At 42.2% G+C, this 15,598-nt stretch overlaps 1 protein-coding gene across 3 annotated transcripts in view; it reads left to right on the top strand.

Moving 5' to 3' along the window:
• ANO6 (anoctamin 6) overlaps window positions 1-15,598 on the top strand; it is a 230,726-nt gene that overhangs the window by 121,104 nt on the left and 94,024 nt on the right. For all 3 annotated transcript variants that reach the window (XR_004540720.1, XM_033959705.1, XM_033959706.1), the window contains 2 exons: window positions 7,186-7,320; window positions 11,733-11,838. Coding sequence is in view for 2 of the 3 variants with exons in the window: in XM_033959705.1 (XP_033815596.1) it covers window positions 7,186-7,320; window positions 11,733-11,838 (241 nt within the window). In the remaining variant the exon portion in view is untranslated. The remainder of the gene's footprint in view (window positions 1-7,185; window positions 7,321-11,732; window positions 11,839-15,598) is intronic.

The raw sequence follows: 15,598 nt of genomic DNA on the forward strand, positions 1-15,598 counted from the left end.
TCTTTGTAATTTTTCACAGAGTTAAAAATTGATCCACTTGTACCCGTTCTACTCCACTCAGGATTTTGTAGACTTCAATCATATCTCCCCTCAGCTGTCTTTTTTCCAAGCTGAAGAGCCCTCAGCATTTTTGTCTTTCCTCATACAGGAGGAGTTCCATCCCTTTACCATTTGGTCACTCTTCTTTGAACCTTTTCTAGCGTCACTATATCTTTCTTGAGATAAGGAGACCAGAATTGAACACAATACTCCAGATGAGGCCGCACCATGGAGCAATACAGGGCATTATAACATTCTTAGTCTTGTTAACCATCCCTTTTTTAATCATTCCCAGCATCCTGTTTGATTTTTTGGCCACTGCCGCACATTAGGCAGAAGGTTTCATCGTATTGTCTACGATGATACCCAGAACCTTTTCTTGGGTACTAATCCCCAAGGTGGACCCTAGCATCCAGTAACTGTGATTGAAGTTATTCTTCCCAATGTGCATCACTATGCATTTGTCCATGTTAAATTTCATTTGCCATTTGAACACTCAGTTTTCCAATTTCCTAAGGTCCCCCTGCAATTCTTCACAAGCTGCATGCATTTTAACAACTTTGAACAGTTTAGTGTCATCTGAAAATTTAATCACCTCACTCATCGTTCCAATTTCCAGATCATTTATAAATAAGTTAAATAGCACCGGTTCCTGAACAGACCCCTGCGGCACTCCACTGTTTACTCTCCTCCATTGAAAGAAATGACCATTTAACCCTACTCTCTGTTTTCTATCCCATAACCAGTTCCTAATCCACAACTGAACTTTGCCACCTATCCCATGACACTTTAATTTTCTCAGGAGCCTCTTGTGAGGAACTTTATCAAAAGCTTTCTGAAAATCTAGATACACTATATCAACCAGCTCCCCTTTATCCACATGTTTATTCACACCTTCAAAGAAGTCAAACAAATTGATGAGGCAAGATCTCCCTCGGCTGAACCCATGCTGACTCCATCTCAAATCATATTTGTCTACATGTTCCACAATTTAATTTTTATAATCATTTCTACCATTTTGCCCGGCACTGGAGTGAGGCTTACCAGTCTGTAATTTTCTGGATCTCCCCTGAAGCCCTCTTTAAAAATCGGCGTAACATTGGCCACCCTCCAAACTTCAGGTACTACAGACAATTTTAGCGACAGGTTACAGATCACTAACAGCAGGTCAGCAATTTCATGTTTGAGTTCTTTTAGTACCCTGGGATGTATACCATTCGGTCCTGGTGGAACACACGAACATAGTAGTAAAAAAATGTTTCCTGACACTGTGGAAATTAAGGTCCATCAAAAAATATTTTGACCCTCTATCATTTAGACTACTAGTGCAATCACTAATATTTTCAACACTGGACTACTGCAATATTGTTTATATGGGTATACCCAAAAAAACTGTAAGGAAATTTAGGATTTCAGACTTCAGCGGATTCAGAACGCCGCAGCTAAGCTTGTTTTTGCGAAAAGCAAATTTGATCACGTCTCACCACTCCTGTCTAAGCTCCATTGGCTCCCAGTAATCCCCAGGATCCACTTCAAATGTGCGTGTCTGGCCTACAAGATCCTACATGGCATCCTTCCTGCCGTTATCCCTCTATCCTGGAACTCCCCAACCCCTACTTCCTCCAGATCCTCCCAAATTTTTAAACTATCCTTCCCTTCCATAAAAGGTATTTCCCATGTAGGCAAACTTGGGTCATCCCTCCCCTTTAGAATCACTGAGATCTGGAATAACCTCACCTCCCCTCTCCGAACCTCAAGCTCCCTCCAACTCTTCCGCAAACACCTAAAAACCTGGCTATTCTCAAAACTGTAACACTTCCCCCCTCTTAGGCCTCTCACCTTCCCCCTTTACACCTAACTCTTTAATCTCTCCACTGTAGTTCCTCTCTCATCTTTCTTCCTGTAAACCGTGCCGAGCTCCGCATTCGTGGAGATGGTGCGGTATATAAACCCAAGGTTTAGTTTAGTTTAGTTTAGATTGTTCAAAACACAGCGGTCCGCTTGATATTTGGATTAAAAAAGAGCGACCATGTTAGCCCCTACTACAGACTGCTTTACTGGCTGCCAATGGAGGCATGAATAATTTTCAAGTTCTCTTGTATATGTTTCAAACTGGCTTAGGGACTAGCTCCTACCTACATGCTACCTCACTTCACTCTTTACAGCCCTACAAGACAAACCAGAAACAGCAACCTATTTGTATACCCAAGCATTACCGGCTACAGATGCAAAACCTTCCTGGATAGAACTTTTATGTACCAAACTAGCAAACAACAACACTGGTTGGACAGCTACATAAATGGAGCAAGACTGACATATAATGCCTTTAGAAAGCCATAAAAACTACCTTATTCGACAAAATCACCACCTAATAAAGTATCTACACCTAACACTACATATATCCTCTCCAGTTTTTAAGTCTGATATGCCCAACATTAATTTTGCTGCCTTTTTAAGATTCTGTTTAAGATTCTGCTTGCTATATTTCACTGCATTTTGTAAGATTCTATATACTGTATCTCGGACCTTTTTGTAAGATTCTATGTGCTTTTTTGTAAGTTTTCTAAATACTGTATCCCGGATTTCTACATATTGTAACTCGCTGACTGTCCAGCTCTCTTCGGTGTGAACCGCCTAGAAGTCTCACGACTATGGCGGTATAGAAGAATAAAGTTATTATTTATCACTTTTTAACATGTCGATTTGGCTTAGTACATCTTCCAGATTCACCGAGATTTCTTTCAGTTCCTCCACATCATCACCCTCGAAAACTTTTTCTGGTTCAGGTAGATCTCTTACATCTTCTTCCGTAAAGACCGAAGCAAAGAATTCATTCAGTTCAAACTCTGATCAAGATTTGGAAAATTATGGGTTCTGTTAATACCAACACACAAAGTAGAGCTTATATGACTATTCCCAAATGGGATCATGTCAAACCTGATGGCAAATTATTCAAGAAAGAGGGAAAAAGACCTCAGACAACGATTATGTTATTTCAAAGCTGCCAAAGCTGGTCAGTTGAACAAGACATCACTGTAATTACAGGTCATTAAAAAAAAAACTCTTATACATTTATATATAGCTTAATGTGGTCAAAATAGCATTAATAATATCAAATAACTTAGCTGTGAGATTGAAGAATTTTGATTCCAACGGGGCCATGTAATGCCAACCAAATACTTGTGCTTTGGCAGTATATCAACTTTAAACCTACATACTCACCAGCATAATTGGCTCCTGCCAGGCAAACACCATTGGAAATATTTTATTTCCTTTATTATTATGGTTTGTTTAATGATTGTGCTATTCTGTGATGTATAATGGTTTAATCTGAAACATTAAAAGTAAAAGAAATGTGTTAATACCAAGACAGGGTCTGAAAGATTTCAGACATAATTTCCAGGAAACTTTGTAGGGATGCAAAGAAAATCTCACAAGCAACTTCTACTGAAATATAGACTTCTCTGAAATAAAGTGTTATTTCATCATGCACAATAAGGAGATACTTGAACAAAAATGGGTTGCATGGTAGAGTTGCCAGAAAAAGCCATTGCTGCACCAACACCACAAAATGGCATGCTTACAATATGCCAAACAGCACCTAGAGAAGCCTCAAAACTTCTGAAACAAAATAATTTGGAGTCATGAGACCAAACTTGAACTTTATGGTCACCATAAACACTATCCGCCCCCTTCCCCCCCCCCGCCCCGATATCTCCTGTGGTCTGCGGCAAACCTGGAAATCCAATGCCAATGCCGTATCCATCAACTGGCATTAAGGCCCGGATTCTGTAACTGGTGCCGTTGTCAATGGCCACCGATTGACTCTCAATCACGTGATGGTGCTGGATACAGAATCGTGCCTCCGGCAAAAGTAGGTACTGGAAATGAAGGCCAGGATTTTCCTGACCTACATTTCCAGCACCTATCTATGATGTGAATTGCGCCTCCATAGGTGCTTTAGGCTGCCTAACGCTACTTAGCTCATTTCTCAGGTATAAGGATCTTCTATTCAAATTCAAATCCCTTTCTCCCAGCAGGAACAATACCAAGTACATGTACACTCCTATCACTATCCTTTTCCCCTTTACACATGGAATTTCTACCCAAAGGAATTCCAAGGTGTGTTTTGGTTACTGTAGAATTTTTAGTCTATTCAATTCAAGGCCTTACTTAACATATGGCACTATGCCTCCACAAATTTGATCCACCCTTTCATGGTGATATAGTTTGGATCCCGGTATGTCAGTGCCCCACTGGTTATCTTCCTTTCGCCAGGTCTCAGAGATGCCTGTTGTATCTATCTTTTCATTTAGTGCAATACAATATATTCTAACTCTCCCATCTTCTTTGTTAGGTTTCTGGCATTTGCATACAGACAATTCAAATAAGGTTTGTCATTCCCATTTACAACTAGCTCAGCAGTTGACATGGATAATTTGCAATCTTTAAAATTTGTCTGCTCTTATTTAAGCACACTTGGTCTACTATAGTCTCTATTACAACTTCGCTATCAGGATGCCCTTTCTTTCGTGTTTTGGTGATATTTTTTAAAGGTACCTTGTTCCGAGCCATGTTCTTTTGAACAACTGTCAGTCTTTTCCGTTTCTAGTTTAAAACCTGCTCTGTCTCCTTTTTAAATGTTGATGCCAGCAGCCTAGTTCTACCCGGCTTAAGGTGGACCCTATCTTTGCAAAATAGACTCCCCCTTCCCCACAGTGTTGCCCAGTTCCTAACAAATCTAAAACCTTCCTCCCTGCACCAATGCCTCATCCATACATTGAGACTCTGGAACTTTGCCTGTCTCTTGGGTCTGTGTGTGGAACAGGGAGCACTTCTGAAAATGATACCCTAGAGGTTCTGGATTTTAGCTTCTTACCTAAGAGCCTAAATTTGACTTCCAGAACCTCCCTACTACATTTCCCTATGTACCAAGACAGCTGTCTAAATCTTATCTAGGTGATGCGTGAGGTCTGCCACTTTGCACCAGGCAGGCAAGTGACCAAGCAGTCCTCACATCCATCAGCCACCAAGCTATCTAAATGCTTAATGATTGAATCTCCCACTACAATAGCCATCCTAATCCATCCTGGGCAAAAGCCCCTGGAGACATATCTTCACTGCAAGAGAACATTGCATCCACTGGAGGGCAGTTCCTGGCTACAGAATCACTTCCAGAGTCTCTATGGTAATATCTGTATGGTAATGCTCTCCTTTCAGGAGACCTTTCTCTTCCAAGGCAGCACAGAGATTTCCAGACTGAAAGAGGGGCCTCTCTACAACATCCCTATAGATCTCCTCTATGTACTCTATGTCTCCCTCAGCTCCTCCAAATCTGCTACTCTAATCTCAAGAGATCAGACCCGTTCATGAATAAAAGATCCTGGAGTCTTTTTGCCAAGAAGAATCGGGGACAGACTCAAAGATCTCAATATGTATACTTTGGAGGAAAAGCAGGAGAAGGGAAAATGTGGCATAAATAGGCATAAGGTGAGTCTCTTTCAATTGAAAGGAAGCTCCAGAGTGAGAGGACATGGGATGAAGGTAAGGGGTGATAGGCTCAGGAGTAATCTAAGGGAATACTTTTTTTTACAGAAAAGGTTGTAAATGCGTGGAATAGTCTACTAGTAAAGGTGGTGGAGTGAAAGACTGTGTCTGAATTAAAGAATTTATGGATAAGGCAGGAAGAGGGGGAAATAGTGGATGGGCAGATTGGATGGCCATTTGGCCTTTATGTACTATCATATTTCTATGTTTCTACCACATGAGAAAATAAAGGACCTCATTCACAACTATCAGAGAAAATTGCAAGCTGTCATTGATGCAAAAGGGGGCAATACATGATACTAAAAACTGAGGGTATGAAAACTTTTGAACAGGAATCTTTTATTTCCTTTATTGCTATGGTTTGTGTAATGATTTATTGCTATGGTATGGTTTAATGATTAAGCATTATGTGATACATAATGGTTTAATCTGAAACATTAAAAGTAAAAGAAATGTGTTTTTTTCTGATCATTCATATTGTTATTGTCCACAAATGGTACACATCGTAGACAAAGTCTGCCACGTATACCGTATACTCAACTATAAGTCAAGAAATTTGGGGGGGAAAAAGCCCTGGAAACAACCGGATCAACTTATCTATGGGCCCCTACTGAGCACCTCTCTCTCACTGCCTTTCACCACCTCTTCCTACCCCTGCCAGCCTGGGAATTCCCACCACCAGTACCAGCAAAAAAAATTACTAAATGACAGCAGATAAAGACCTCAATGATCCATCCAGTCTGCCCAACAGTCATTGATTCATGATTAAGTTGTTTCTTTGTCATTTCTGGGACTGTCTGCCCTTAAGTTCCAACTACTAGAGTTGCCATCGAAGCAAACACCAGTCTATCCAAACCATCTCGTCGTTTGCAAGACACTGACCATAAAAATCTGCTCAGCACTATCCTCACATTCCAAATTACTGGAGTTTCTATCAAAGCCTTCTCCAGCTCATCCAAAACCAAATTGCAATATATAGGAAACAGATCTTGCAAGTCTGTTCAAAGTCACCATCTAAGCACCATTTGGCATATCAAACACACATGCAACCATTTAAGTTTTGGTTTTGTATACCATTCATTTTCTAATTAGAGATCCTCTGTGTTCATCCCACACTTTTTTGAGAAAATGAATTAGAAAATGAAGCAACTTGGGTTATAGTAGTGATCTTTGGAGGATGATTGCGGCCTGCCCTAGAGCATTCTTTCTCATTTCCCCCACAAACCAGGAAATGAGTCAACTTCCTATTTGACAAGAGGAATCATAGCGAGTGTCCAGGGCAGGCTGCAAGCAGTCTCCAAGGATCACTGCTTTGTGGCGCAAACTACTTTTTGTAGGTACTGGTGGTGGGAATTCCCAGGCTGGCGGGGGCAGGAATAGAGGGAATAATTTTCCATAGGAGGTGGAAGGGAGGCAGAGAGAAATGCTGGCCTATGTCAGGTTAAGAGATTTTAGTCAATTTCTAGGTCTGAAACTGCCCTTCACCAATGCATGGGATTGAACTACAGTTTAATATATAACTCTCAGAAAATTACACCCTAAGTGAATTTGAAGAATAGACTATAATTAGATTTGCTGATAAAGATTTGTCTTTTACAGGAAATATTACGGGGAGAAAATTGGAATCTATTTTGCCTGGCTTGGTTTTTACACAATAATGCTGGTTTCTGCAGCAATAGTCGGACTCGCTTGCTTTTTATATGGATATAAATCTCAGGACTCATGTACTTGGAGGTAATGTTTAAGCAAATGCTGATCTTCTGTATTTCCACACTTCTTCAGGTTGAGCGCCAGTGCTTTAATAGGAAAATGGAATCACAATCCAGTGAAAGAATGTGAAAGGCTGAAATTTCCAGTCAATTATGGACCCAGTTCAAAGCCAGATTTTCAGCTATTAGGTTTTCTTTTACATTTGGAGTCTCTTCTAGTGAGGACCTACTATGCATGTTAAAATAATCCTAGAAAATGTTATTCTGAGCACTTAAAAATGTGTAGCCCCAGGCCTAAAAATGAATGAATATCCTATGGCAATGAGGGTTGCCAGAAATGAATAAATAGCATGGGACTGTGCTTACTTTCCATGCTATTTACAATTTTTTTAGTAAACAGTCATGTAAAACTTGTTAAGATCTAGTTTTAACTTATTGTTGTGCCTAGTATCATTTGAAATCTGTTCCGCTAACCAGCTCAAAGTAAGCAAGTGGGTTAGGGTAGCAATTGGGGAACTCCTCCCATGTGTAGCAATGACAATCCTCATCTGGGACATCTCTATCCTTTCCTCCCTCTCTCCTGTGGTGATCATAGTTCCTGTCTAGCATCCCCCAAGCCCCCTTGTCCCCCACCTCCACTGTATCAGTTTCCCCTCCTTCATGTCAAAGGATTCCCCACCCATATCAAAAGCTCTCAGAAACCCTGGACCCCTGTACACACACACACCCATATGACAGTGGTCAAATACCCCTAGTAATATCATTTTACATCCTTTCCTATGAAAACCAGGAACTTTAGATGTGTGAGTTCAGCTTCAGCCGAGGGGCTGGCAGGGGATGGGGGATCCAAGGGATTTGGAACAGGTCCAAGTCCTTATAGATCTTTTGACATGGGGAAGCCTTCTGAGTGGTAGGGATAGAAGCCTTTTATTTTTCACCAGGCAGAGTGGGATTGTGATGGAACAGCATAGAGGAAGAAATGGGGTTGCTTCAAACAGGCTTCTTGTTGCCTGGGAGGGAGGAAAGCCTTACTTCTAACCAGCTCATTGACTCTAGGCTTGCTAGCAATTGGGTTTTGGAACAGTACAAGCATGCACTATAGTATTATGGGGGTTAACCATAATGCTATGGGGGTTAACAAGCTAGTGTGGCCAAATTATAATATGGTAATGCAAAAACACTATAACGCTCTCAATAGTGTTTGTGCTTTAAAGTTGAATGTTTTTGTGAGTGAGCCCTAGAATGATTTTAGTGAGACTATATTCCGCAAAATGATACTAAATAAGAGGCCTTGTTTTGTTTTTTTTAAAAAGTATTTGCAGTTCTTCATTATTTATTTATGTAATTTGTTTTCTATCCTGTTGTCCCCAAAGAGCTCAGAACGGGATAAAGGTTAAACATACATAATTTCAGTACAAGTTTACGTACAAGTTTTTATCCTACTTGACACATAGTAGGGTTCTAATATTAATATACATAATATACAGTTCCGAAACAAAATAATTGTTAAGAAAACAAGCCCAGAAAGCAACTAAAGAGGAAGAATGGAGGTTCATGCTTGCTAGAATATCATTTTACTACTTAGCACACTAACAAAGTGTGTGCTAAGTAACATGCAGCTCAAAGGTTGCGTTGGTCAAAGTACCTAAGTTAAAGTACAAATACAGGTATTTTTAATACTTAAGTAAAAGTACAATGAAGAACACACTAAAAATTTACTTAAAAGTGAAAAAAAAGTTATTGCCTTTTTGAGTAAAAAGTAAAACTGTTGAAACTACAATGAACGCACTATTGTTAATGTTTTTATCCCAACAAATTTACTACTCTACTGTTCAATTCACTTGCTTTTATGAAAGCTAAATTTTGGAAAGTGACTGTCATTCATGCAAGTGTGCTTATGAATCACTATTCAACTAGCACAGCTAAAAAGGTATTCAACAGTTGCACTGGCAGAAAGTGGATTGCTCAGTTTGACTCTAATGTCCCATATCTCTAAGGTAGTGTCCACCTCCTTCTATTATCTCCGACAACTTAAAAAAACTTAGAAGGTACTTCTCTGAAGCAGACTTCGCCCAGTTACTGTATGCCTTCTACCCCACTTCGAATTCTACTCCTCCACTAGATCTACCAGAAACCGCAACCTTTTTGCATACCCGAAAATCGCAGGCTGCAGATATCGAATCTTCCTGGACAGAACCTTCAAGTTCCAAGCTGCCAGACAGCAATCTTGGCTAGGTTATTTCATGGATGTAGCTAGGCTGACCTACAGCGTCTTCCGGAAAGAATTAAAGACCACTTTGTTTAAGAAATTCATGTCCTAGCCAGACTTTCTCCCCGCGAACAAAACTCCCACACCTTAGCCCGATTTTCATCTTCATACTAGGTATCCTACACCCTTTGTTTGTTTAAAAAAAAAAATTTCCTCTCCACAATTGTTATCCAGATACTCACTGGTGTCCGACCATTTTCAATGTAATATGTATAATAGTTAATTCTTATACTGCAACCTATGTTTAGCTTTGCTTCTAATCACCTTGCACCTGTAATCACTGACCACTCAGTGACCTCTTACCTATTTATTTACTGTAATTCTTACCTATTTACTTACTGTAATTCGCTGATTGTTCAGCTATTCTTCATTGTGAACCTCCTAGAAGTCGCAAGATTATGGCGGTATAGAAAAATAAAGTTATTATTATTATTATTATCATCACGCATGAACTACTGTAATGGCTTGTTTGTTGGTCTTCCAAAGAACAACCACTTCAGGGAGTACATTTGACAACCACACAATGTCACTTCATATGTTTTTTGCATTAGTTCCATATTAGTTCAATCAGTTTATTTGATATGGCAATTATTTGAATATACTGTATTTTCCACTCTATAAGACGCATCTGACTATAAGACGCATCTACATGTAGAGAAGGAAAATGCAAGAAAAAAAAATTCTGAACCGAATGGTGTACCCTGCCACTAGACCTGCCCGTGCCCTGTACCCTGTCCCCCCCTCTGATGGTCTAGTGGTAGGCTGGGACAGGGTACAGGGCACAGGGCAGGTCTAATGGCAGGCAGGCCTCCCCCCCCCACGGCCTCCCCCCAGGCAGGCTGGCAGACCCCAGCCTCTCCCTCTCAATTTTTAATTTGGCAGGGCAGGCAGGCCTCAGCCTCCCCCTCCCCCCCCGGTACCTATTTTTAATTTGGCTGGGCAGACAGGCCCCAGCCCGCCCCCACCTCTGTACCTATTTAAAATTCTGGCACCCTCCCTCGCTGGAAGCAGCTTCTTCTGAATCTTCTTCTCTAGCGAAGAGCAGCGCATAAGGCTGCCTGCCTGGACCCTGCCACTTCCCGCAAGAACTGACGGCTGACGCGGCTGCCTCCGAGTCCTCTTCTCTTGCGACAGAGCGGCACACAAGGCTGCCTGCCTGGTCCCATGCCACTTCCCATGAGAACTGTCAGTTCTCGCGGGAAATGGCACGGGACCAGGTAGGAAGCCTTGTGCACCGCTCTGCCGCAAGAGAAGAGGACTCAGAAGCAGCTGTGTCAGCTGTCACTTCTCACGGGAAGCTGCACAGGACCAGGCAGACAGCCTTGTGCCCACTCTCCGCAAGAGAAGAAGACTCGGAGGCAGCCGCATCCAGCGATAGGGGGGCACCAGAATTAAAATAAGGTTGGTTTTGGGTATTCGCTCTATAAGAAGCACCTTTATTTTCACCCACTTTTTGGGGAGAAAAAAGTGTGTCTTATGGAGCGAAAAATACGGTACATTTTTGTTGATCAGATTTTAATGGTTTTTTGTACCATGTTTTTATATTATTTTATAATTGTAATAACATCTTATGGTTTATAATTGCCTGTCAATCATTTTTTATATCTATTATTTTATGCAGACCCCTGATGCAGGTGGGTATGCCAAAACACAGTTCTTGTAGGGTCTTATAATAAAACTGGGTTTGACTGCCTGAAACTTGAAGGCCCTTTGTCCTTTTTTTGCTAGCTGAATTCTTGGCAAGATTATACAATGGCACCAGCCTCTGGTTTGCAGACACCATTTTGACCTCGGGTTGGCTTCTGTCCCTTTTAAACTCATGGAATGGATTAAGTGGCTGTTTGGGAAGCTGTGAGGATTTGTAGAAGACCCAGGAATGGAGTTAAAATAGTGGCAGGGAATGGGCCCCATCCACCTGCTTTACATTTAATAATGAAAGGAAGAAGTGGCATTTCCTATTTTTCTTTAAAAAAAAAAAAAAAGAAAGAAAGAAAGAAATGAAACAGTAAAATGTGTGGAAATGTTCCAGTTTTATTTGAAATGAAAACACATCCCTAGTGAGGGACTGAGAATGGAGCATAAATGGAGAGAATGCAGAGAAGAATGAAAATATTGAGGAAGTATTCATAATAAGAAATATAATTGAGCTATTCTTTGTTTTTATTAAGCAAAGAGGTGTGCGATGCCAACATTGGTGGTGAAATTATAATGTGCCCTCAATGTGATAAAGGATGTACATACTGGCGTCTCAACATCACCTGTGAATCATCGAAGGTAAATTATTTTATTTATTTATCCCACACTTGATCTTCTTTCTAATTATTCATATCTGTGTGGCTGTATCCTAGGGGCTCATAATCGAAAGAGAAAAACATCCAAAAACCGGCCTAAGTCGGCACTTGGACGAACATTTCTCAGAAACGTCCAAGCGCCGAAAATAAAAACGGGTTTTGGACGTATTTCTAAACGACCTAGGCCTTCATAGTGCCGCTCAACGTCCAAAGCTAAACGGGGTGTTTCGGGAGGCGTGTTGAAGGCAGGAGTTGGGCGGTACATGGGCTGGCTTAGGCTTAGTCGTACAGCATGTATAACCGAAAGTTTAACAACAGAGCCTAGACGGAACTTGGACGTTGTGACTTAGACCATGTAAAACATGGTCTAAGTCACAAAAACCCACCTAAACTCACCAGATAAGCACTGCAAACACATAACACAGACCCCCACACACTACCCCAGTGATCACCGACCCCCCCCACCCCCATAAAAATTTTATTCAGAACTTTAAAATTCAGCCTCCAGACCATCATCACCTGACCGCCTGGCATAGGAAAGCCTAGTCGTCCAGCCCAGAGGCAGCTTAAGTCGTCTTGGGGGTGGGTTAGGGACCCATGGAGAGGAGGACCCATGCCCATAAGCCCCTGTAATCAGGGCATTGATACTTAAACATATGCACTCCCCTATACACCCCCAAAACCCTTTTTTACTGGCATATAAATGGCTCCCACAGCCATAAGGGCTATTGGGGTGGTAGATAAGTGGGTCTAGGGGATTCTGGAGGTGGTTTGGGGGGGCTCATCGTCACCTATAAGGGAGCTGTAGTGAGGAGAAGCCATGGCACCCTTTTTGTGAAGTTCACAGCAGTGCCCTGTAAGGTACCCCACTATTTAGGTGGCATGTCTGGGTGTGCAGTCCATCACTTTGCAGACCCCTCCCACATCCAACAGGGCTTGTTCTAGGCATTTTGAACTTGGACGGAAAGTTGGACGGAAATGTGGTATAAAGATGGACGATTTAGTGGCTTGGACGATCAGTAAAAAAAAGTTGGACGTCTCTTTCGAAAATGTCTCTTAGGCTCTTTTTAACTTTGGACGACTTGCGAGATGGACGTAAACGGACTTAGACGTCCCTTTCGATTATGCACCTCTAAGTGTACAGCACCTATCTAATAAGAAGCTTTATAAAGTTAGACAGCCCAGTATTCAAAGCCACTTATCTGGATAGAAGGCAAAATGGGAATTTGAGGCAAAAGCTCATAATAAAAAATTTGTTCAATTACATTTAATGCAGCATTCTGTGAGGGAATCAGTCAGACCATTAGATGAATAGGGAAGAAACATGACACTTGGGGAGAATAAGTCTAAAGGTGACAGACTGAATATGTTCTTTGGTTTGGGCTAGAGAATAACACGGGGACAAAATTTTTCCCATCCCTGCAGGAGCTCAATTTTTCCATCCCCATTCCCGTCCCCGCAAGTTTTGTTGCTGCCCCTGTCCTTGTCTCATTCCTGTAAGTCCTGCCTTAACTGCACAAACCTCAAACACTTATGATTTTAAAGTGTTTGAGGCTTGTGCAGATGAGGACAGAGCTTGCAGGAACAGGGCAAGGGCAGGAAAAGAACTCTCCGGGATGGGAAAATGAGTTCCCGTGGAGACAGGGAAAAATTTGTCCCCGTGTCATTTTCTAGTTTAGGCTTTATCAAGGAAGATCTAAGGGAACTTTGATTCCCACTGCAGCTCCTTGTGACCCTGGGCAAGTAACATAACCCTCCATTGGCCCAGATACAAAAACATGGATTGTGAGCCCATTAGGGATAGAGCAGATATATAATAAATGTAAATCTCTTTGGTTGCACCACAGAAAGGCAGTACATTTCCTCCTACCATGTAGTCTACAAATAATATAGCAAGTCCTACTTGCAGCACCAGTGCAAATGGACTTGCTCTCACTGGGAAAATAAAGTTACAATACTGTGATATTTTTGCCAGCATATGACATTGCCTCTGTGAATCATAAAATAAAAATGGAGCTGGAGTAGAGGAATAGCTCAATGGCTAAAGCAGTGGGTTGAGAACCAGTAGAGCCCAGTTCTAATCTCACCTAAAGCTTTTTTGTGATCTTAGGCAAGTCATTGCCACTGCCGTAGTAAGAGGGGGCGGGAGGGTAGACTGCCCCAGGCGCCATCTTGGTGGGGGCACTGGCACCTTTTCGCCACCCCACCCCACCCTCACACCATGCTTATGCCCTCCCTTCCTTTCCACGCCCCCTCCCCGTACCTCTTTAAATCTTCACCAGCACAAGCAACTACTCTGGCTTGCTGCTCCCCCTGGCCTGGCTCCCTCAGAAAACACTTCCATGTCACAGTACCAGGAAATGACACCAGAGGAAAAGCCAATGCCAGCACAAGAGCAGGCCAGAGAAGCTGCTTGCGCTGGCAAAGATTTAAAGAGGTGCGGGAGTGGGAAGGGAGGGCACGAGTGTAGCCTGGGGAACGCAGAAGGAGGGGGGGTGGCGGGGAGTGAACGGGGAGTGCCACCGCCCCAGGCACCTACTACCCTAACTACGTCACTGGCCATTGCCTCCATTGCCTCATTTTAGGGTCACAAAAATAAATGCTGTACCTGAACATACACTGCTTCATTAGCTTTCCAGCTTGCAGACGTTAAACCCTAACATGCATTTATCGCTCAAGAAAAGGTTTAACACTCAGTATTTTGTGGTATTTTGCCTATTAGCACACACTAAATCATGCATTCACTATTATTAAAAAATATTTCAGGTGGAAAGTCATGGGTGGAGAATGGATGTGGAAGCATTATTCAGTTGACACGTTCCAATTAGTGCACACTAACTGGATAACACTAGGTTAATGCAGGAGCCCTTAGCACCAATTAAATAGAAGGTAGTAAGTGTTCCCATGTTAATTTTGTGCAGGTGAGTGAAAGTCTCTGCTACTACCATTGACAAGGTCCTCATCTAAAATTACTTCTGGGGAGTAATTTTGCCAGGGTTATCCTATTTGTTTGTGCACAAAAAGAAGACGTAGCCCCGCCCCATTCTGCCTCCAGCCCCACTCCCAGCTCTGCCCACACACAAACCTTGTCTCTTCTTCCCCGAGCTCGGGGCTACATCTGGAGGGCCACTGAGCGTGCGTGGATGCAACACAGTGATATGGCTCTCCAGATGCAGCCCCGAGCTCGGAACCTTCCAGAACAAACTGCCAGGTTTTGGGAAATTTATCCGGGTACCCGGACATTCCTCTGAAAAGAGAACATGTCCAAGTTTTCCCAGACATCTAGTAACCCTACTCATCTGCCTTCCCCAAGCTGTGAGTCTGAGCAACTTCCTAGGTTTTGTTTCCTACCCAACCCTCCACCCAGAGCTTCTGCTACTTACAGCTCCCTGTATTTTGCAAGAACTCTAACTGCAGGAATTTCTAGATTTTATTTGCTAACCCCTGAGGAAGGCATTTTTTGCCAAAACATGATAACTGTGTTGGGTTTCGTATGAGATAATAAACCTTGATGTTAGATATGCACCTAGGAAGAAGAGCCATCTTTTAGACCCTACTTTTGGTTTCAGTTTTGTGCTGGTACCAGACACTAATGTGAACTTCTGGTGCAAAAGGCACATCAGTCTTGACCAATGGGTTATTTTCCTCTAACCGCGAGTTATGTAGAACAGTGGCTCCCAACCCTGTCCTGGAGGACCACCAGCCAGTCAGATTTTCAGGATAGCCCTAATGAATATGCATGG

The sequence above is a fragment of the Geotrypetes seraphini genome, chromosome 9 (assembly GCF_902459505.1).
Source record: "Geotrypetes seraphini chromosome 9, aGeoSer1.1, whole genome shotgun sequence".
NCBI lineage: Eukaryota > Metazoa > Chordata > Amphibia > Gymnophiona > Dermophiidae > Geotrypetes > Geotrypetes seraphini.